Below are 24,804 nucleotides of genomic sequence, written 5' to 3' on the forward strand. Positions count from 1 at the left end.
CACGACACAGATACTTGTTTACATAAGCTCCACTCTGCGTTGGACGGTGGAAACGGTGCAGAGACTCCGAGAGCGCCTACATCCAGGGCTAGAGGGGTGCCAAAGGGCGGACACTGGCGTCCAGGGGCAGAGGCTCGCAGCCATCGTTCGCCTTCCGCTCATCGTCGAGGCTCCGCCCCCTTGGGGGCGGGGTCCCAGCTGTGCCGTAAAGAGCACACTTTGCCACTCATCAGCCCGTCCCTATCTTTACGGCCGGCCGCATTTCATGCCGCCAATATGGCGTCCCCCATGTAGGCACCGGCTGTGGTTTCTGCCGCAGGTGTCCAGTGTAGTTCTGAGCAGCAGCTGGGTTTGCTCCAGTCTGCGCTGCAGAAGCAGCGAACTTTATGCCTGGTTACGGCTCCAGAAAGCCACACTTCTCTGAGGATTTGGAATCGCCGTTTCCTTTTAGATTCTGAAAGTTTCTCTCCTCAGCCCTTGTTTGTTTCCCGTGTCATTTCTGGGACACCCTTTTCTCAGGTTCCCTGACCCTCTCAGACTCAAACTATGAGCCTCCGGCAGCTGCTGTTGCGCTTGTCCGGTTATCTCGGGGCTTCTGGTCCCCCAAATCGCCAGTGGTGGTGCTTCCGATCCCTCGACACCATCTCCTCCGCAGGCTCCTGGCGTGGTCGGTCCTCCAGGTCTCCAGCCCATTGGAACCAGGTGGTGTCTGAGGCAGAGAAGATCGTGGGCTACCCCGCATCCTTCATGAGTCTCCGCTGCCTGCTGAGCGACGAGCTCAGCAACATCGCTATGCAGGTGCGGAAGCTGGTGGGGACTCAGCACCCTCTGCTTACCACTGCCAGGTGAGCGACCCCCTCTCCCACTGACCCAGCGGACCCACTAGTTATTCTGGTTAGAACAATCATGGTATCTCTGGGTCTGGCCAGCTCTTTTATTCTTTCTTTCGTTTGAACTTTTAAGATATTCTTTGGTGTCCCTTTAACCTTCTTCTGCTTGGCTCAGGATCAATGGTTTTCTTAAAAGAAAAACTTGAATGTGTTGTTCCGTTTCCTCTTAACTTTTATAGAGATGCGGACGCTAAATGACTTGTCAAGATATCAGAGATGTATACTTATTTACATTCAAGAAGTGGTATTTAAAAAATGGAATAGAGCCAGGCAGTGGTGGCTCATGCCTTTAATCCCAGAGCTTGGGAGGCAAAAGCAATCCGATCTCTGAGTTCGAGGCTAGCCTGGTCTACAGAGCAAGTTAAATTGTTCACCTACAGAAAGATTAAGACGAGGGAGACAGACAGAATAGACAGCTTTTAACAAGTGTCCAGGTATTGGACTATCCAGGTTGAAGTCAGTATACTGGTAACTAAGTCTAGTAACTTCAAAAGTTACTTAGAATAAAAATAGTATAAAGAGGATTAGGGGAGATGTCTTTGCCAGTAAAATACTTGTTAAACAAGTACTATGTACGACCTGATTTTGACCCCCAGTAACCCTGTACAAAGGCTGGAGGTTTGTAATCCCAGCACTGAGGATGTAGAAACCGAAGAACCCTGTAGCTTGCTGGACATTTAGCCCAGCTAAACCAGCAAATTCAGGGCTACACAAGGAACTCTTTCTCAAACTCAAAGATGAAAAAGCAAACAAGAATTGGACAAAAAGATAGCAGGTGGGCCTATGAGTGTTCAAAACCATTAGCCCTGGGAGAAATGCAGATTTACATTATTATGAGATCTGTCACAAAGTTATGAGGAATGAAATACAGATTTACAGTAGGACATCCTGGTGAAGAAACAGAAAAACTAGATTTGGCATGTATGTAAATCGGTATGGCTAATCTGGAAAATGGAAATTTCTTATAAGGTTCAATTAAATAAGATTAAATTATACATCTCATCATCATACTCATAAACATTTATCCTAAAGAAATTAAATAAAAAAAAAAACAACCTTGTCTGTATCAGAATCTATACAGGGATGTTCATAATGTTGAAAGTTGGCTGTAAATTTGCCAAAGGCCTGACAGCAATGTGTTGATAATTAAGAGGATGATACCCAGCATGGATATTTGAGATAGCCCCAACCTGACCAACCCAAACGTTATTTATTGGTCAATGGTTGATCAAACTGTGATACATCCATAGACTATAACATTCTATTTGATGGAGCTAAAGAGATGTTTCATTAGAGTCATTAAATTGCAAGCTTGAGGGCCTGAGTTTAGATTCCAAGTATTGGCAAAAAAGCTGGGCACCAGGAAAGAGTATATGCAAGTGGATTCTGTAGCTCAAGTGTTGGGGTGCAGTGTGGAGATAGGCTGTGTCTTTGAGCCCAAAGACTGGCCAGCCTACGTAATTAATGAGTTCAGTGAGAGACCTTGTCTCAAAATATAAGGTGGAGCAAGATAAGGAAGACACTTCCACCTCTTGCCTCACGTGTATACACCTCTTAAAACCTGCACGTGCCCTCCCAAATACAAATGCAATTTGACTTAAAAAAAAAAAAAAAGAATATGGATATCACTGTGTACAACTGAATGAATCCCAAAGGGCTTATGCAAGGTGAAGAGTTTTTATCCTTCCAAAAATTAGGAGTTACCATGTGATTCATCCATTCTACCTCTAAATATATTACCAAAAGAATTGAAAACAGTCTCAGATATTTATATATTTATGTTTCTAGTATTGTTTACAATGGGCTGAAGGTAGAAACAGATCATATGTTCATCAGTGGATAAATCTACTAATGAAATGTGGTATACGCATACATTGGAATGTTTTTCAAACTTGAAAAAAAAATCTGGCATGTTACAACAGAGATGAATCCTGAGAATATATGGTAAATGAAATGAGCAAGTCATTAAAAAACACATGCAGTGTGATTCTATTAACTCGAACATCCCTAGTACTCAGACTCAGAGAAAAAGGATAGAAACTGAAGAGAAGGCATGCTGGCACTACTGAACTATAGACACCTCAAAATGGTCAGGCCGTGCATTTCGTCAGTGTGCATTCTAAGGCTTTTTAAGACAGGGTCTCACTGTAACCCTGACTGGCCTGGAACTCTCAGTGACCCATTCTCCTGCCTTGCTTTCTGAGTGCTGGGATTAAAGCCACTATACCCAGCTTACTAACACAAGTTTTTTACGAACTCAGTTTCATGTGTTTATATTATGTATAACATACATTTATACAATGTGATTTATTATTATTATTAATTTATTTATTTTGTTCAATTTGACACAAGCTGAAGTAATCTGGAAAGAGAGCTGTAGAGAGAATTTCTGCCTGTCAATAAAAAAGCTGATGGCTAATGAGCTGAGGCAGGAAATAGGAGATGGGACACTGGCAGAAAGAAAGAATTCTGAGAACAGCAAGAGATAAAAGGAAGACACAAGGAGAAATGGGAGAGATGAGCCAAGAGAGATGAGAGGGGAGATGGACCAAGGAGTCAGACATAAACCAGCAGATCGATGAACTCAGAGAGACACTGAGGTGACAGGGAGGAAGAAGTGGCCCAGGACTGAAGGGGAGAATCAAGTGGTAGACATAGAGGAAGAGTTTATGTGGGTTAAATAAGAACTAGTCAGGGAATGAGCCAAAGCTGATGACCTATGCATTTAATAATAACTATTTAGTCTCAGAGTCGTCATTCCAGGAACAGGACTGGGAAGGAAAAACAGATATAATATCTTTACAGGGAACCTCAGTTGAAAAATAACCCCTATCAGGTTGGCTTGAAGGCAAGACCGTGGCATATTTTCTTGGTTAATGACTGATGTGGGACGGCCCAGCCCACTAGAGTGGGTCAGCACTGGGCAGGTGCTTCTTGGCTGCTCAAGAAAGAAGAAGGCTGAGCAAACCATTGGGAACAACCCAGAAGCAGCTGCCTTCCATGGCCTCTGCATAAGCTCCTGCCCACAGGTTCCTGCTTTGGCGTTCCTCAGTGTGACCATGCCTGGGGCATGTAACCCAGATGAACCGTTTCCTCAGTAGGCTGCTCTTGGTCAGCATTCTACCACAGCAACAGGAGCCAAACTAAGACTAGCAACATTTAGACCATTGTATCATTTCTAAAATGTGAAAGACGGCAGAGCTGGAGAACCGATGAGTGATTCCCAGTTAGGTGACAGTCTAGCAAGCTGGGATGAGCAAAACCTATGAGGAGCTGTCCCATGCTGATGGAAGTGTAGAGCCTTGTGTTGACGATCCATGAGTCTAGACAAGCGATAAAGCTGCAGAGAACTGAATACGAGATTGAAAAACTGCTGGACTTGGAAATAGAATAAGGTTGATTTGGGGATAGGATTTTAGAATTATGCTACAAGTAAAATTTTGTCACCATGGAGTGAAGCTGGGTCCAAGGTACAGAGAACTCTATCCTATTTTTGCAATGGATCATCTGTAATTACTTTCAATATCGTAAGAAAATTTAGAGATACATGTAGACATTTTCATTCCCAATCCAGGGTTTCTGCCCCACCTTGATCATTTAGTTCCTGGATAAAAGACATATAACTTTTATTATTTACAATAAGCCTTAAATTAATAGAAAACATCTTTAAATGCCCCATTCCGTGCATCTCCGAGGTTTTGATGACTATCTGTTTATAGCATATCTGAACAAGCAAATGCTGCCTGTTTCCAGCTATCTGTTAACCCAGGATGTATATTTCTGTGATAATACAGACTAGTATCTAACAAGACCATGAGCTTGATTGACTGAGTGTTAACCTACATTACCAATTATCCTAAACTGTTTATAATAGCACCTATTAAAAGGAATGGGATTAAATCCTGGACAGAACCTCTGAACCTATAAGCCAGCCCCAATTAAATGTTGTCCTTATAAGAGTTGCCTTGGTCATAGTGTCTGTTCATAGCAGGAAAACCCTAACCAAGATACTATCTAACAGTAACAAAAGTAATCTTAGATTTACAGCCAGGGCTATACAGAGAAACTCTGTCTCGAAAAAAAAAATTGTATCAATATAAAAAGATTTATACCAATGAAAACCTTAAACCTGTCTCAATATACAAAAATCTGTATCAGTGTCAGAAAATATAACCTCAATTCTGTATCAAAACATAAAGATCTCTATCAAAGTAAGATTATGGCTATAATGTGCTTTTGTATGAGTAGATTTAAAAATCCACTCATATTTGTCTAATTTCTTATATTACTATATTCCCCCCCTTTTTTTTTTCACTAAGTAAAGATAGAGAAGGGGAAAGGAGATGTAAAAACCCCGAGTCTAAGGTCCCTGTTTAGTTTCCTTCCTGTCCAAAACTATAATAATTATTTCTAAATTATTCCTTAAGATGACAACGTATCTATAATTTATAAAATAACAAAAACCACCCACCCCAATCTAAGGGATTAGGACAACAGGCTTCTTATAATTGCATCCTGCTGAATTGGGGCAAAAAAAAATTCCTGTTTGGGGGCCCAAAAGGAAATTGGAAAAATGGTTAAATCACAAGAAAGCCAGCTGGCATCATTAGTTGCCCAGTCTTTATGTGTTGAGAAAGTTCAGGACTTAACTGAAGTCTTAACTAGAACAGGCTAAAAGGTTGGATGAACGGAGGTCATTGGATTAGCAGTCTTTCCTGAAGCCGTTCTGGATGCAAGTCTCTGGAAACAGCCTCAGTTGAGGCAGGATCAGGCAGGGAGCTAGAACAGCCAGCCATTTCAGTATCCCTGAGGGTGAATCTTGTCAGGGCTGCCCTCTTGGTGTTTCATTCTCTGGTATATAAACCTCACAACCAATATTTAGTTCTATAAATATATTTATATGGAATGGCAAGGTGCATAGATCGGTTAAGAATGAATTTTTGCTCCTTGTTTGAGCAGATGAAAGACAGTTGTCTTTTTTATGAGTTAGTTTGTTAATAACCAAATTGTAATAAATCTTCATTCGTGCCATGTGAAAAGATGGCATGATGAATTTTAAGGACTCTGTTGCCAACAAGACTCATTGGCTATATATAGCTGAAGTTTTGGCTAGAGACATTTTTATGTCTCAGCCAGTTTCAGATTTGTGCCCATGTAGAGGGATCAGCAATTATGTTACCTGTCCTGTTTGGTCTTCTTGATTTTTTCCTTCCTGACTGCAGCCAGGATCTTGAGGGGTCTTCCTCTATCAAATCTGATCCTTGTTACTTTGAAAGGAGTCTAAAGCCTTTTTTTCCCTCCCTGTTAACACAAATACAGAGTCCCTCTCCCAAAATACCATGTCCTTGGTCCAGCCGCCCAAAGTATAAAATCCAAAGGATAGATGGATTCAATTTTGCAGCCTCTTTTTTATTTAGATCTGCTCTACTTTGGCCTCTCTCAAAGAGAATTTGTAATACATTTATAGTCACTGAATTTATAACTACCTTCATTTTGATAATTAAAACAATTTAAAACAATTAAGACAATTATTTTATTTATTAAGATACCTCTGTATAGAGTTGCTTCAATTGTGGTAGGCTAGCAATGTCCTAACTACCTACAGACAAAATGCTGTATGCAGGATAGTTTACTGCTAAGCATTGCCAAGAGAGGGTAAGCTAGTTCTTCATAATTCTTGCTTCACGTGGGGTCTGTCAGATGTTCTAGACCAGAAGGCTGACGATAGATGCTCCAATGTTGTAAGGAGTATTGGGGACTGTCTAGACAGTAAGCTTTCTCTGTCATCTCTATGATTTTTAGAAACTGCATCCCTATGCTTCCTACATACCTAAATAATATTTATTCCTCTTCAAATCTCTGATGGTGTTGAAGACTAGATAGTTATAGTCTCACAATTAAACTTAAGTTGTTTAGCATTAAGGAAGGTGTTCTAGATTTTAAAAAGTTGGGCTTTGGATATAATAAAAGTAAAAATCAAAGATAATTGAGGTGCAGAATTGTAAACCCATTAAATTAGTATAGATGATAAAATACTTTATCTAAATTACCAAATAAAATGGACTGGATGTTATAAATGTATATTATACCTTATAATGTTCATAATTGTTATAATTGTACTCAATTTATATCTGAGAGAAAAGAAGTCTTTCATTGGACTAAAAAGGGGAATCGTTGAGGTTTGGCCTTTTGCAGTGCTTTGTAATGCGAAGTGCAGGCCCCCAAGACCTGGTTGTCCCAGAGATCAAGAGAGTCTGCATGTAGACACAAGAGATCTATGTGACCTTGCCCTCAAATTATTTCTGATTGGTGAATAAAAATGCTGACAGTCAATAAATAGCTAGGCAGAGGAGACATAGGCAGGTTTTAGGGTTTCTGGGCTGGGGCTGGGGGAAAAAACACGAGGGAGACAAGAAGGTGAGGAGGATGAGAAAGTCTCCATGGGATAGGAGTCAAGAAAACATGGCCCTGAGGGCTGGCCAATTGTAGTTAAGAGCAGCCCAGATGGAACATAGTAAGTAATAAGTCAGGGTTATCAATAGGAAATAGATTTTAATAGCATAGAATGTAGATTCTGCCCAGCTCTAGTGCTGACTAAGGCTTATTGTAAATATGAAGGTTGTGTGTGTCTTTTATCCTGGAACTAAATGGTCAAAAGCGGGATAGAAACCCTGATTGGGATTAAAAATTTCTACAGTAATACATCACTTCAAGTCAAGGCATAGTGGGGACAAGAGAAGATTGGGGGGGAAAGCACGAGGAGGGGGGCGGGGAGGAAAAGGCCTGGAAGGGGACCGACTGTGTCTCTAACTTCAGTTCTGAAAGCACACTGTCTGTTATGCCAGGTAGCTCATTTCATCAGTGAAGTAAGGGGGTTCTCAAGGGATCTCCAATGGCATGGCCAGTTCTAGACTATCTGGAAAGTACTGCTGGGCCTGGATTTGGCTTTTAAAAAAAACCCTTCTCAGTGAAAAAAAATTGAATATAATGATGCAATGAAAATATGGTTCTTTCTCCACAATTTAAAATTCTTTTTTTTTAAAAGATTTATTTTATTTATTATATGTGTATGCATACACTGTAGCTGTATAGATGGCCGTGAGCCATCATGTATGTGGCTGCTGGGAATTGAACTCAGGACCTCTGCCACCCCGCTCGATCCGGCCCGCTCGCCCCGGTGTAATTCACTGTAGCTGTCTTCAGACTTATCAGAAGAAGGTGTCAGATCTCATTACGGGTGGTTGTGAGCCACCATGTGGTTGCTGGGATTTGAACTCAAGACCTTTAGAAGAGCAGTCAGTGCTCTTACCCACTGAGCCATCTCTCCAGCCCCCAATTTAAAACTCTTAAAAGCTCAGAAAATCATGTATTTTCAGACTCATAACTTCATCTTAATGGATGTGAGACTTTTCAGCTTTTATTCATCCCTGTGAATGTGAATATTCACTCAGTTGCAAAAATATTAGTGTTTCAATACAGGATCAGTTTAGTTCTTGCCTGAATGTAGAGTTAAAAGCAGTTTTCTAAAATCAGAAAAGTGTTATATTCTGAAAGATACTTGTTTCAGGGGTGTGGTGGTTTGAATAAAAATAGCCCCCATAGGCTCAGATGTTTGAATACTTAGTCATGAGGGAGTAGCACATTTGATAAGGATTAGAAGGAGTAGGAGGTGTGGCCTTGTTGGAGTAGGTGCAGCCTTGTATCACGGGAAGTGGGCTTGGAGGTTTCAAAGCCCATGCCAGGCCCAGTGTTTCTGTCTCTCTGTCTCTGTCTCTCTCCCTCTCTCCCTGCAGGTCAGGATGTAGCTCTAAGCTTCTGCTCCAGTGTCATGAGTAGTGGCATGCTCTCCACAATGGTGAAAGTAGACTAAACCTCTGAAACTGTAGCAAGCCCCCAACGAAATGTTTTCTTTTATAAGAATTGTCTTGGTCATGGTGTCTATTTACAGCGGTAAGAGCAGGGGCTTTGGATGAGGGCCTGTGGACCTGTTCAAGCTGGACAGTGGTCTGTGGGAATGCCCAGGTGAATTGTTAGTGTGGGAGAAATTAGTGTTGTCACAGAGAGTTGGTCTCTGTCTTCCTGCCAGCACAGCTGTGCCCTGTGCTTTTATTGCTACCTGTCTAATTCAATCCAGTACCCACTTGTGCATAATACATATTTTATTCATTTATATTTCTTTGTCAATCATTCATATTTAAGTATTTTTAGCTTTTTAAGTATACTTAGTATACTATTGCACTAGTTAGTTTTATCGTCAAGTTGGCACAAGATGGAGTCCCTGGGACAGAGGGAACCTCAATTGAAGAATTGCTTTGATCAGATTGGCCTGTGGTCATGCACTGATTGATGATTCATGTGGGAGGGTCCAGCATACTGGACAACTGAGCCCCATCCAGGCACATGACCTGGGCTGTATAAAGAGGTTAGCAGCTCCTGGTATGTCTTTAATCCCTGCCCTCAGGAGGCGGAGGTAGGCAGATCTCTGAGAGTCAAAGCCATCCTGGTCTACATAGTGAGACTCTGACTCAAAAAATAAACAAACAAGAAGAAAAGCAAGCAAGCTAGCTAGAAGAGAACCAGCCTGTAAGCAAGCCAGTAAGTAGCATTCCTCCATGGTCTGTGCTTCAGTTCCTGCTTCACCTTCCCTTAGCCGTTAACCTGCAAGTATAAAAGGAAATAACCTGATTATTCCTAAGTTGTTCTGGTCATGGTCTTTATCAGTAAAAGAACATCAAACTAGAGCAACTGTCTGCTCTAGACAGAGACTAGACATTGAATGCTTCTGAGGTCCTCCGAACGTCACTCGGTCATCTAAAGCTGGCACACATGCCTCTCGCTGGGGAACTGTTCAAAGTGTCAGTGCAGCTGACTTCTTTGAGTGGTGTGGCCCTATTTTCCTTCATTTTTCTGGACAGATTGGGCTTTTATGATTAAACATTTATTTTTAGGATTAAAATTTGTTTAAATACTTCGTGGCTTTGCTTTTGCCTCCAAATGCTCTCTAATTTAGATTCCGATAGGTGGGATTCATTAGTAGTCAATTATAGGAGATAAAGTATGGCTTTAGCCTCTTCTCTTAGGGGGCATTGATTGCTTAGAAGAGACCATGCGTTCCACTCTAGTTATTTGGCTATCTAGAGAAACTGTTAGGTTTTTTTTTGTTTGTTTGTTTTTAATATGGTGGAATTCATTAGAGTTCTTACAATTTGTTATTAGAAATTTAATTTTAGTCGTTCATGTTTATGAAAGGCCGTCTCTAGTTTCAGTTCTGTAATTACTGACTAAAAACCTGTATTTCTTACAAAGAACTTTTTCTTGGGTGACTAGGAGAAAATTATAAATTTTAATTCATTCCACAAATATTTGAGGTATTCTGGGCATGGGGTGCAAGTCATGAATAAGGCGCAGTTGTGGCATCCAGGGATTCATGAGAGACAGTGCAGTGAGCAGGCGCTCGACTTACACTGGCTTCACGTTCTGCTCTTACAGACCACTGTGGTCTTAGGCAGCCTGCTTCTGCTCCCCGTGCTCTAGCCCCCTCCTCTGTAAATTAGGATGAGGGGTACGTAAGTGGCTTTGCCTTTGCCTCCAAATGCTCTCTAATTTAGATTCAGATAGGTGGGATTCATTAGTAGTCAATTATAGGAGATAAAGTATGGCTTTAGTCTCTTCTCTTAGGGGGCATTGATTGCTTAGAAGAGACCATGCATTCTCTTCCATTAGGGGTAAGTCAGTGTTTTATGAGGTTGAAGAGTTACTATAGATCACACACAGATCTCCAAACGGTAGCCTTTGTCATTACTGTGAGAAATCTGTTCTAGCAAGAACATAAGCCCAGCTTCAAAGGGCCTGGAGAGAAAAGTAGCAGGTGTGACCCAGCATGCTGGACATATAAACCAGGAGAAAGACAATGCCTTTCTGGGGACATAGAAGGTTTCTAAAGGTAAAGTGGCCTCTAGGTTGACCTGTGTTGGATGAGAAGGAAACGGCTGGAGCAGGATAATAGAGACACAGAACTGCCTGGCAGTGGGACAGGGTGAACATGGGATGGGATGAACAGAAGAGGCCAGAGTGTGCTGCGGCGATGATGGAGAAAGTGATGGCAGACTTGCTCCTCTACTGCCACTAACCAGAAACTAGGCAGAGCATAGACAGCAGCTGTATTGTTTTTTAATGCAAACTCAAATGTCAGATTTTACCAATAAAGACCCAGGAGTCAGATGCTGAAAAGCCTGCTACCTCAAAGAGGCAGAGAAAGCACCCAGCTGACCTTCCTCCTCAGCTGATGGTCCCCAAAGGGAGCACTCTGTCTCCACGATGTTTTGAAAACCCCTCTCTTCTACTTCCTGTGTGTCTCTATCCAACCTTCTGCTTTCTTCTTACTCTGTTTTTTTTTTCCTATGTTCACTCCCTGTTAACAGTTGCTTGCTCCACCTCTTCACCTATGGTTGACTTTATTTAATCCTGTTTTAAATAAACAGAAAGCTCTTGGATTAAAGGTATATACTAGAGCCAAGCCATAGCACAACTAGAAATGGGTTTTTCCAGTAAACAAGACAATCTTGGCGTTCATAGTATGATCAAATATCCTGCAACACTCTATTTCACTTTTTATTGCTAAAGACTCTTGTTTGTAGTATCTCTCAGAGATTCTATTGCTATGATAAACACCCTAACCAAAGCAACGTGGGGAGGAAAGGGAGAATGTCATCGTACAGGTTACAGTCTATCATGAAGGGAAGTCAAGGCAGGAATTTAAGGCAGGACCTAAATCAGAAGTCATGAAGAGTGCTTCTCACTGGCTTGCTCCTACAGCTTGCTCAGCCAAATTGCTCGCTTATGTGTTTCTTCTTTAACTTTTTAGAGATAAGGCATCACTGTGTGGCCAGTTTTGAAATCATAGAAATCTGCCTGAAAGGTGTGTGTCACCACACCTGGCTCAGCTTGCTTGCTTATATGATTTAGGACTACCTGCCCGGGTCTAACACTGTCCACAGTGGCCTGGGCTCTTCAACACAATTATTAATCAAAAAAATGCTCCACAGGCTTGCTGCAGGAATGTGAAGTACCTCACTGAGGTACTTCGCAGATTGACAGGAAACCATACAGGACAGATTGTGCACTGCAGATATAAAGCAGTTTGTTTCCCTGCATGCCATCTATGAAGGTCGAGACTGATATAAAGCAGTTTGTTTACCTGCATGCTATCTATGAAGGTCGAGACTGTCTCTAGTTCTTGGCTACTTTTGATGAAGCATCTGCACACCAAATAAAGTTGATTTAAGAGATAAAGAAAAAGTTGGGGCCAGATATTAATGTGACATATAAAGCTATTAGTGCAATGTGATGCTACATGTTTGTTATGATTACCATGTTTAAAAATTAAATGAGTTTTTTCCAGGCAGTGTGGTGCACGCCTTTAATCCCAGCACTTGGGAGGCAGAGGCAGGCGGATTTCTGAGTTCAAGGCCAGCCTGGTCTACAGAGTGAGTTCCAGGACAGCCAGGGCTACACAGAGAAACCCTGTCTTGAAAACGAATAAACAAACAAACAAAGATTGTTAATTTAAAAAAGAAGAGTGGTTCTGGGTCTAGGGGCATGGAATTGAGAAGTCACAGTTACTCCTGAGCATTGACACTGAGATGCTGTTGGGGACTTAAGGATGGGGGTGCGCTATGAATGTAGGCAGCAGCTGTGAAGTAAGAGGGCAGAATGGGTTCCGAGTACTTTGTGAAGTGGGCTGTAGAGAACCAGTCTGAAGGAAGCTGAGCACCTGGATCTTGAGGCAGCAGTGGGGATGTTTGGAGAAAGAAGGCTGTATAGTTAGTCAAGGGCTTGAGGCATGAAGAGATGTCCAAAACGCAGCTAGAAGTGGACCGTGCACTGCTAAGGAAGGTGGGCAGAGCTGGAGTTGGAAGTACTGAGCCCAGGTAAGATTGAAAGCCACAGGGTTTCTGGTCCCTCGAGGATAGTGTATAGAATTCTGTCAGCATAGTTTACAAGCAGTGAAACTGATTTGGGATTACATGAGCAAGGAGGAGCCCATCAGGCCTGAGAGCCTCTCCCAGAGATGGAGATGTGGCAGGGAAGTCAGGCAGTGGTAATACAGTCTCTGCTGGACTACGCTGTGTCAAGCTTTGACTCTGGCTGGATTTAATCTTTGGATGAATCCTCTAGCTTTGGAGTCCGATGGGAGGCAGTCTGGTGTTTCTTTCATCATAGACTTAATCCAGATGAGTTCCCTTGCATGCCAGCAGTGTGTACCAAGATGAGCCCTGCATAAGTCTTGGCCACCCCTTGGTTAGTTGGGTGATAAATAGATATATAGGTATATACATAAAGAGATATACTTCATAGAGTAGGGGAAATGAAACATTGCAAGAGAAAAGGTAGCATGCCCCTTGCCTGAATTTACTGTGGCCCACTTTTTTATTGTGCAGATAATTGTAAAGGTGCCCACCTAAGCTGATGTAGTTAGTCCTCCATGCCACCTCTCAGGAGGTAGCTTACCATCAGGCTTACAGCCGCTGAGTGCTAGCTCATCTTCTGATTATATTTCTCCTCCCTTGCCTTACATGTTGTTTAGACTGGGTGAAACCGTAGCTTGACCAACTACCGTTGTGCCCATCTAGACAGAGGACAGAGCAGGGCAAAGCATTCCCATGAGGCAATGCTTGACACAAAAGCAGTGGCGGGTGCCTGCCTTTTCAGCTTCCCCTTTGTCCTCCCACCAGCATGTAACTCTGGGCACCAGTGCCTCCCAGCCCAGGGACTGGTGTTCTTGACCTTCTTTGTCACCAGGAGTGGCCTTGCCATTAACTTTTAGTAAAATAAAAATAAATAAAAGAATAAAGAAAAATTGTAGAAATACTCAAAAGGAGTTGGGGGCCCTCTCCAACTCCCCCCGCGTCTTCTGTCATCCTGCTGCTGTGATGCTGCTGAGATAGCTGGGCGACTGGAAGTCAGTTTTGAGTGCAGCATCTTGTAAGTGGATTGCAGGAAGCATCTGTGCCATCTCCACATAGTGCTGCTAACCTCTCTTCAGCCTGCTTTTACATGAAAAAGAAAAAAAAACTTCTTACTGCTTGTACTGGTAGTTTGAATTTTAAGTTACAAACAGTAATGCTGGGTCGTAGCTAAGTATGCAGCAAGTGAGGATCTTGGGTTATAGCTGCAAATAGCCATGGCCTTGGCTAGCTGGGAGTTTTCGTTTGGGGGGCTGATTCTTAGCCTCATCGTGAAAGGTTTAATCATATATGGCCTGCCCTAAAATTAACCAAGTTTTCCAACAGGGTGGTCCCCGTGGGAGCCCAGCCCATGTGCTTGTAGGCTGTTTTACCATGATGGAAGCCAGTTGCTTCTGGAAGACAGAGAGAATGCATGTTTAAGAACACCGAAGTCCATGATTACCAGCTAATCATGGTCTCATTCATCTGGGGCACCATTGAGTTGTGTCTTATGTGGACACATAAGTAAGTTTACAGGTCATTGTATTAGTATCAGTGAAACACAGAAGTCACATATAAACAGAGTAAATGCCTCTTGTAAGGAGTTTGACAGTTTGCTAACTTCTCTGTTGGGAGGAATCACCAGAGTTGACCCTTTTTGAGTAAATGTCTCATCTGGAGGACTTCACATTTTGAGGATCCTTAGCAGTGATGCCACCAAGTTAGCCTTCCAACCCTGTCAGAATGGCCACATTGAGCCATTTTGTCTCTTGCAGTGAGCTAGTTTTATGATTACATGGAACGCAGATATTTTCAGGCACTGTCCCATTCCACAGATTCACCCAAATTACCCTTCTGAAAGCCACCTTGTCACTGACTGTCCAGACATGTCCCATCTCAGTTGTGATCATTCAGCCAGTCTATTAGACATGCTCAGAATTGTCATGTAAACCCTGACCTCAGACTGCTTAATAAACACGATGAACATGGTATGCACAACTCCATAGAGAAGATATGTTCTGTCCCCCGATTCTCAGGATGCCTCTGCACGCACTGCTGTTAATTCTGATACAGTGCTTGGGTCTTCTGTAACCAGGGTCATTTGATTCCTTCAAAGCTCGTGCTCACAGGGCACTCGGAGCTGTCGGAACAGGGGGGCGAGACGGCTAGAGCAGGACACGCAGGGATTTTGCCAGCAGTCTGATTTACAGCTCAGCCGTGCCTGGAGAATCCATTTGGGCCTGCTAGGATTTCCAATTCAATGCATCCAATAATAACTAATGATGAGCAGCTTGACTGGATGGTCACCTAATGTTCTAGTCAGTGCTCACTGGAGCCCAGCAGCAAGCCAAGAGCTGTTTCTCAAAAGGGAAGAGTTATTACTTCATCTGCTTGCTGAAATGGCTGTTGGCTTTTACAAAACCTTAGAGGTTAGACTGTTGTTTATTGAGGGTTTTACATGGGTGTATGAGCATCATTTTATATCAAAACATTTAGAAAATTGTCCAGTAACAAAGTGAAGGAAGGGGAAATGTACATAGCCAGGGTGCTCCACCCAGAACCTGTCAGTGCCTTTTCTTTTAACAGTTTGCCTTCTTGACAAACTTCTATAGAAGAATACAGTGATAGTCAGCGAAGACAGCTTGATCAGCGTCTATTTTGTGTATCTTGATGCAATACTCCTCCCCTTCCCCTGACCTAGAGAGCCACTGTAGGGATTTTGATGGTATATCGGGCTATCTGAGAAGTGGGATGACTGTAGGATCTCAGGATGACTCCCGTGAGAGGGACTGACTCAGCATGGCCCTCTGTGTCCTGCCTCATTTATATATCCCTTTCCAGTCCAACTGGTGGACCTGCACTGCCAGTGTTGTTCAAAGGACATTTTTGTTTATTCTTTGACAATTTCATACATGTATACAGTGTATCTTGATCATATTCACCCATTTATTATGTATATGCGTGGACATGCATATGCCATAGTATGTGCTTATGGTTCAAAGAGTTCAAATAATGTTCTTCTAAAAATAACTCAGAGAGGTTTCAAAATGGGTTCTGTGTGTTAACCCAGAGGCTGCACACTTACTGCAGGGTCTAGAAGTCAAACTGTTCTTCCCGCTGTGTGGCTAGGTTTGCTCCTCCTGTGCCTCACCAGTTTTTGGTTTTATATTTTGTTTTGTTTTGTTTTACAGACTTTCTACTTCTTTTTCTGTTTTTGTGTACTGAAACTTCATTTTAACAAATAATTAAAAAACAGCTTTAAAAATTACTATTCTTCCAGATTCTCCTTGGAATGTTATTTCATTGGGTTCAAAGTTTTTGTTTTTGTTTTTTTAAAGCAAAATGAATTGGTTTTATTTCCAACATTGTAAGTGGAGAGATAGAGCTAATGAATGTTATGTTATACTCTAATGGTTTGAATTTGCCAAACATCGATAATTTTTATGAACATAGTCTTGACAGTGTTTATAATATCAATGGATTTGCGACATGTTTTTTGTCAGATTGTTAAAGATTACCAAGTTAAATTTATTCTTGGAATGAAAGTGCCTATCTTGAGGTTTGCATTTGTTGTAAAGAGACACCATAACCAAAGCAACTATTACAAAGGCAAACATTTAATTGGGGCTGGCTTACAGACTTAGAGGTTCTCAGTCTATTCTCATCAAAGCAGGAGCATGGCAGTGTCCAGGCAGGCAGGGTGCTAGAGGAGCTGAGATTTCTACATCCAAAGGAAGCCAGGAGCAGACTGAGCATCCTCAGACAGCCAGGAGGGTCTTAAAGCCCACCCCCACAGTGACACACTCTCTCCAAGGCCACACCTCCTAATAGTGCCACTCCCTGGGCCAAGCATATTCAGTCCACCATAGTACCACTTTGGATCATTGTTGACTTTTCTAACTTCAGGCGATCTTTCATTCTTTTCTCTCCTCATCTGTCTGTAGGCTCCCTTCCCATTATTAGTTAAGTCATGATTCAAGATGTCACGATAAGGACTGCTGGGTGCCTAGGTTCCCCATCACTACCGGAGGACAGAGGAGAGGACAGTGTCCCAGTTTGAAACTGGAAATGCACCTGGATCTATTACCCAGTAGTATGGCAGTATTTTTGGGGAGATGTGAACCAAAATCTACTTATGCCAGAGCAGGAACTGATGACAAACCAAAGTGAGGATACTGCCAAAGCCCAGTTAGTGAACCAGTGAGTTTACTGGGGTTATTGACGGCGAGCATGGGTGAGGGGTTACTCATAGGAGTAGACCTGACTCATAGACAGCTACATCACCAAAGCCCAACACAACATGGATGATGGCTTACAAATGCTAAACACATGTAGCTCTGTACAGCCCAAAGGCAGCTCAACAGTTGGAGAGTGTTCTTTCTAGGCTGGTCGGAGAGTGCCCTTACTACTTACATATGCTTGGAGGAGGGAGGTCTAGTGAATCAGTTTCAGCAGTGTATGGAACGCTTATTGACCTGTTTCCTTCTGAGTTTGAAGGAGCCCCTACAGGATGGACCCCCGTGTCCTAATGAGAGCTCCTCTAAGATGAACTGGAAGGACACTGCTGGGAAACAGTGCACTGCACTACCCCATGTCATGGTCATCGCTTCTTTGCAACAGTGACAGTTTAGGTCCTTCTGCAGAGGTTGCTGGTCTGTCTGCTGAAGTGGCTGCTGAGTGGACAGACTCCCACCTCTTCATTTGACTTTGACATCTTTTGATGTGGTATTAGCGCCTCAAAGACGCCCTGAAGGAGCATACAGCTCCTCAAAGACACCCTGAAGGAGCATACAGCTCCTCAAAGACGCCCTGAAGGAGCATACAGCTCCTCAAAGACACTCTGAAGGAGCATACAGCTCCTCAAAGACACCCTGAAGGAGCATACAGTTCCTCAAAGACACTCTGAAGGATATTACAGCTCCTCAAAGACACCCTGAAGGAGCATACAGCTCCTCAAAGACGCCCTGAAGGAGCATACAGCTCCTCAAAGACGCCCTGAAGGAGCATACAGCTCCTCAAAGACACCCTGAAGGAGCATACAGTTCCTCAAAGACGCCCTGAAGGAGCATACAGTGCCTCAAAGACACCCTGAAGGAGCATACAGCTCCTCAAAGACACCCTGAAGGAGCATACAGCTCCTCAAAGACGCCCTGAAAGATATTACAGCTCCTCAAAGACGCCCTGAAGGAGCATACAGCTCCTCAAAGACGCCCTGAAGGAGCATACAGCTCCTCAAAGACGCCCTGAAGGAGCATACAGTTCCTCAAAGACACCCTGAAGGAGCATACAGTTCCTCAAAGACGCCCTGAAGGAGCATACAGCGCCTCAAAGACACCCTGAAGGAGCATACAGCTCCTCAAAGACGCCCTGAAGGAGCATACAGCTCCTCAAAGACACCCTGAAGGATATTACAGCTCCTCAAAGACGCCCTGAAGGAGCATACAGTTCCTCAAAGACACCCTGAAGGAGCATACAGTTCCTCAAAGACGCCCTGAAGGAGCATACAGCTCCTCAAAGACGCCCTGAAGGAGCATACAGTTCCTCAAAGACGCCCTGAAGGAGCATACAGCTCCAGCCACCCTTAGCCTGGGCTGCTGTATACTGTTGTATGTTCAAAAGGAATACTGCTCAGTTTCCCAGAACAAATTTTATGGTTTATATAAACTTTTATTAAAAGCATTTTATGTGTTCTTCTAAGTTGTTTTCTCACACTCTTTTAAAGGGATGACAACAGACTATTCATGACATGATTTCATGAGTCCAAAGCGAGTATATAAACATTGGCAGCACTAGTCCTAACATTTTAATCTTATGTTACAGATTCGTACAGTATTCCTCAATCAGCCTAGGGGGAACTGGGGATGGAGTTTTTCATTTTTCATGACTTTACTCGTTCATTGGATGAACCTTTCTATATACTTACTTGTGTTTCTTAGAATAACAGAATCTTTAAATGGTTAATGTGTTGAGTAATATCTTTGTCCCAAAGAGGATAGCCTAGGACCTTGGTGGTTTGTTTAATTTCCCTCCAAATTCTGTTTCTGGCCATCTGTGCCTATGACCCGTGAATTCCTGGTAGATGTTATCTTACCACCTGTCTGATGCTTCTGCTCTGTTTGTGTAGCACTGAGTTGGGAATGCAGACTAATTTTAATTTATACCTGAAATTCTAAGTAATTTAAGTTTAACTTAATTATGGCAAATGTATACTATCTAAAAGGGCCCTGTACTTTAGGGGGGCAGGTCTGTATAATGTTATGGATAAGATCGTGGCCCTGTGCACCTACCAATCCTTAAACTGACATTTCCTAGTTGTATAATCTCCAGAATTCTTTGGGCCTGTTTCCTCACTTGTAGAAGGGATGATATTTATTCTGGCCTCACAGGATTGTAATGAGGATCACATTATAACATAATTATAAAAGCTTGGCTTTATGTATTCAACAAATACAGCTGCCATTATTAGCTATTATTTGTGTCTCATAATTTCTTTGTGGTCTCAGGCTAGTCAACACCCGCCAACACGTTCCCTTGAAGGATAGTTAAGGTCCCAAAGAAATAGCATAGATTAAAATTTTCTGGAAGGTGTGCTGTACTGTACAAGTACGAGGTGGAGATGAGACCCTGACAGTAAGTACCAGAAATGGTGGCGGAGAAAGTGCCGAGGTGTGCTGGAAAGAATAGAGTTTGGGAAGCAGCACATCTGACTTCGGGTTTGGGAAGCTTCAGATGTACATAGGTTGCCTGCTTCCTCTTTAGACAAGCTAGCCTCTCAGAGCTACAGCTTTCTCAGCAAAGATGGGCTAGTGTTTCCTACATTGAGGACTACTGAAACTTACCTTGTAGGGCTCATTGGATGAAAGGCGTAGGCAATAGGCCCTGCATATTTCCTTTTTCTCATTCCTAAGAGACTTGACAAAATAGCCATCCTTTCTGAAACAATGTAATATTCCATCAGTACACTTAGAATTGAATGGAATTTACTAACAAATCAGGAAGCTGAAGAGAGTAGGGATGCCGGCTAGAATGTGGTTTGCAATTAGAACTTTTTTAGTTGAAATGGTTTAATTTAAAGAAGTGAGTTCTAAATGTGGGTATAATTAGCTACTATAAGTGTAAGTGTTAAAAGGCCCAGCGCCGTAAGCATAATACTCACTAGGCTTTGAGAATTCTAGGTTGGTTAGTCATGAGTAAGGCTCTGCCATACAGGAATGCATCTCATGGTGGCTCTTTCAGAATCGGAAAGGTCTGTCTTCAGCTGCCGTTTGCCAGGGAGCCACCACTGCTGCTGGAACCACGTGGGCACTTAGCTATCTCGGGACTTAGGGGAAGGGGTATTTGTAGTCGGAATCTTAGAGGAATGTCACTTTAGCGAAGCTTCCTGGAGACAGATGGCCTTTTCTTCTGTGCATGGAGCTCCACTAAGGCTTCAGGCGCACCCCATGTTCTGGAGGATGCAGGTAGGCTTTTGCAGAGCTCTCTTCCTGTCTAGCTGTTTCTGTCTCTCCTGACTTTCTTCGTTAAGCTTGGGGTCACAGGAAATAAACCTACATTCACATTGAGGAAGCTCTGCCTTGCCACAGGGTTGACGGCAAATGTTACCACTTTCCTCAAGCAGTTTCTGATTGTTCCAGGTCAAACTGCTTATCCCTTCTGTCCTCTCAAAAATTAGAAGCAATGACTTCACTGGCTTGCACTCCTTTGTGGCCTCCATCTGTCGTCTCAAGAGGCGGCTGTTCCCACTAGTCTAGGAAATGTCCTCCAGGTGACCGACCACTTGAGCTGCTGCTTTTCAGTTTTGTTTTGTTTTGTTGAGATAGTGTCTCTATATAGTCCTAGCTGGCCTAGAACTCACAATGTAGACCAAGGTGGCCTGAAACTCAAAGAGCTCCACCCGCCTCTGTCACCCGAGTGACAGGACTGAAGGGCTATGCCACTGTGCCCAAGCCTTTGAGCTGCTGCTTCACATCTGACCACAGATTAAACTGGTTAACTTGGTCCCATGGTTTGGATGATGAGTTCAAGAGTTTGTCTTTCTGAGAGTTCAAGGTGTTGAAGCTAGGATGTGATAGGACCTCCATAGTAAAATTCTGCATTTCTCTGCGTCTTCTGCTAGAAGGTATGACCAACTGCGCTGACAACATAGGAGCACAATTTTGTATATCATTTCTGTCAAGGGAACCAAGGGATGGCTGGATAGACTTCCCGCTGCTGGTGTGAGTGACTTGGTGATGGCCATAGTTAAGAAGAAAGGTCCACCCAGCAGTGGTAATTCAACAAAGAAGGTCATATGGAAGAAAAGATGGATGTGTCTTTATTTTGAGTTAATACAGAGGTCACAGCAAACAATAATGGGGAGGTGAAAGGTTCTGCCACCAAAGGCCGAGTGCAAATGGTTGTGTGGATGGTGTGTGGCCCAGGAGTGCGGCTGATTCTGCAGTGTAGTTGTAAAATATAATACCTGTTGCTCAAGAAGGAAAGGAAAGAAAAAATGTTTCCTGGGCTACAGAGATGGTTCTGTGCTTAAGAACACTTACTGCTTTTGTAGAGGTCCAGAGTTCATGTCCTAGCACTCACGTGGCATCTCACAACCATCTGTAACTTCAGTTCCAGCTGTGCGTGGTGCACACAATACACTCAGGCATGCACACATACACATAAACAGTATCGAGAATAAGTATTTTCAAGACTATGAGCTCAAAATAGGTGACTTCCTCTTTGCATTCTCATCGCCTCGCCTATAATCAGTGCAGAAGGCCTTCAGTAAGCGCACACCAATTTAAGTGGGTGGAATAAAACTTCCTAACCAGAAGTTCATACCCTTTCTCTGACCTTCGCCTTAGTCATTACTTTAATTAGATTGTGGTGTTCCATATTACATACACTTCATGGATTAAAGATAGGGATCAACACTTCCTGGAAACAAACCAAGAGAAAATGCAATTAAAATCTACCAGGGTTAATTAAAATTAGGTGGGGAAACTTTTCCTGGCTGCAATACTTGTCAAGAATAGATTGCTACAAGGTGTAGTTGCATCCTTTGGTTTTGAAATCTTCCAGGCAGTTGGCACGTACCTTGAAGATAGAAGCAAGGGCAAACATAAAATTCTGTATGAGTCTGAACAGTGTACCAGTGAACACGCTGTATGTTTCAAAAAATATGATTATATTCAATGTATAGCATGAATGTAAATGTTTAAGGATATTGGAGATTTAGTTATAATTAGAGCACAAGTTCTGATCGACAGGTGTACAGTCTCCAGAGAATACGTAAACAATGGATTGCTACAAAATGTATTCTTTTATTATACCGCTTCATACTGTTGGTCAGCTCATCAGAACTGTTTCATGTGATTGGGAGATATATGCTAACCACAAATCATATTTTAAAGTAGCAGTGCTATTGGAAATCTTTACATTTTAGCATCTTACATAAGTTGTCAGAAGTTTTTGTTCAGGAATCTCCCAATACTACTACAAGGATAGCCATTTGGGGCAGAACACAAACATTTCTAATAGTGAGGGTTCTTGGGGGTTTTGCCCTCCTACTCCTACATCTTAACTAAAACTCTATAGATACAACATCTGGGGTTACTTTGACACTATTTTTAAAAGACCAGATCCTTAACCAGAAACCTCTTTCTGGCACTGAAAAAAAGTTTTTGGATAGTTAGGTTTTGTAGAATTGATTTTTAAAAATGTCTGTATTCATATAAGCTCTCTCATCATGCACACACAGGTGGGGACTACTGGGAACCAAGGCTAGTAGGGTTGTTGATGTGCCTCGAGATCGAGCGACACAACACGCTAGCCCCCAAGTGTCCCTTGGCTTTTCTAGCCATACTCTGGTTTTATTTTCAAAGGCATGTGGGAAAGGTATAGATTCATTTAATTCTCTCCACACAGTTGGGAAGCATGCCCTTCAAAGCTCCTATCCTTATTGTCTTTCTTTTGTAGTTTTCTTTTTGTAAGACAGGATAAATAGAAAGATAATAGCTAACTAAGTGTTGGAAACAATGTTGCTATCAAGGAATGAAACTAAGCCATATACTTACTTCATAAGAAGTCAGCAAAAGTTTAGTGCCATCTGTTGTTATTTAAATCTAACCAGGGAATGTTGGGGGTAGAAAGAGTTTCTCTATGACAGCCTAGCATATTCCTGAGGACACTCGATAACTGGATTAGAATGAATCAGATTGATACTGGATTACAAAGAGTCATAACGTAGTCACTGCTAAAGGAGCTCAAGCATGAGTTTCAGGATAAACCACACTGGGCTAGCTAAACCAATGGCTTCAGGAAGAAAAGCATCTTATGTTGCCTAGACTGGTAGGGCTTAGACAGGTGGACCACAGGGAGCAGTGGCCTCCATCTTCCACCTAGCTATGAGGCCAAGGATGGAAGTGATGAAGAGCTGAGTTAGTAGTATACTAACTCTGAGTCAAAGTTAGAGAGCCCCAGAAACCTTGTGATGATTTCAGCATGTTGTAAATTATCTTCATTCAGGACTAGAGAAGAACAACATAGGGTAAGTGGTCCAGCTTCAAGCACTCACTGTGAAAGCAGCAACACTTTATTATTAAACAGACACTCCAAGCAGTCTCCCTGAGGAAGAAATACATTTGAAGAGACCGTGTGTCTTTACTGGAGGAACTTGAACTTTGAACTGAACAAGCCTTGGTAACTACATATGATCAAATAAGCTTTTGAGGATTCTGATCTTGATAATGTTACAAGTCTACAAAGGGAAAGATTCCTCATGCACTTTAATTCTTTCTCATCCTCAGAAGTGACATGATTCTTCATCTCAAGATTACATGAAGGAAGATCTATCACAAGTCTTATCTTTTGTTTGTTTGCTTGTTTAAGACAGGATTTCTCTGTGTAGCCCTGCCTGTCCTGGAACTTTCTTTGTAGGCCAGGCTGGCCTTGAACTCACAGAGTTCCACCTGTCTCTGCTTCTTGAGTGCTGGGATCAAAACCTTCATTCCTGGCTTTCTTAAAAAGTTGTTTTCTTTTGACTGTTTTTTTCTGTTCAACATTTCAATAGTTCACTAGTATGTTATTAACAGATTAACCATTAATTTATCCATGCAGAGCTACAGTAATTAAAATAACATGGTAATTACATAAAAATGGACAGATATACAGACCAGTGGAGTGGTGTGGAGCATCTGAGCGTGAACCAGGACTCTTCTCCAGTTTATTACCAACAGAAGTAGAAAGCACACACGCTGGAGGAAGGATTAGCTTGTTCATAAGTAAGTGGTACCTTGGAAAACTGGATCTGTAAGCCCAGAAAGTGAGACCAGACCCCATCTCATCCAATACAAAGCAATCAAATTGAAATGGATTACAGATCAACATGTAAGAGATTGTCAAAGTAACTTTTATTCACCTGGTGTAATTGCCGCCTCAGAGGCTGCTGCCTCCATCTGCTGACCTAGCCTAGTCCGGGAAGCTTCTAGCCTCTGTACAATCTAGTTTATACATAGAGTGTTTTCAGCCTTGAGTCCTGCTGGTAAGCTCACCCTTTCTACCTGGCTGGTTGATTCAACTTCGCTGTTCTGGCTCAGACTTCTCTCCAAGGCGACTCACTCAGTCTGGCTTCTCTCAGCTTTGGGTGGATTGCTCTGCTTGGCCTTATACTAACTGTGGCAATCTGTTCTAATCTTCTGGCTCCTTCTCATTCTCTGGTTTGTTCTGGCTTCACATGTGTCTAACTTGTTCTCTTTCTGCAACTTGTCTCTGTACATCTGTCCCAATAAAACAGCCCCCTCTCTCTCAACACTGGTTTCCAAGTAAGTTCCCTTTCCTCTTTCCTGAGAGTTGGGCAGATCCCATTCTGTCAAGTTGTGCTCTGATTCATCACTTTGTCTACCATTCAATTAGAAATCACTTTCTTTTTTTTTTTTAACTTTTATTGCATTATGATGAGAAAAGTTACATGATTTCAATTTATCTGA

The 24,804-nt window shown here is 42.4% G+C and overlaps 1 protein-coding gene across 3 annotated transcripts in view; it reads left to right on the forward strand.

Moving 5' to 3' along the window:
- Positions 1–265: 265 nt before the first annotated feature.
- Positions 266–24,804, forward strand: part of Pdss2 (decaprenyl diphosphate synthase subunit 2) — a 233,881-nt gene continuing 209,342 nt past the window's right edge. For 2 of the 3 annotated variants that reach the window (XM_031348483.1, XM_031348484.1), the window contains exon 1: positions 276–845. In XM_031348483.1, the coding sequence (XP_031204343.1) occupies positions 547–845 (299 nt within the window). In that variant the 5' untranslated portion in view covers positions 276–546. Of the gene's footprint in view, positions 846–24,804 lie in introns of all 3 variants that reach the window. The other variant, XM_031348481.1, reaches the window with a different exon arrangement.

Source organism: Mastomys coucha, unplaced genomic scaffold, assembly GCF_008632895.1.
Source record: "Mastomys coucha isolate ucsf_1 unplaced genomic scaffold, UCSF_Mcou_1 pScaffold3, whole genome shotgun sequence".
Taxonomy (NCBI): domain Eukaryota; kingdom Metazoa; phylum Chordata; class Mammalia; order Rodentia; family Muridae; genus Mastomys; species Mastomys coucha.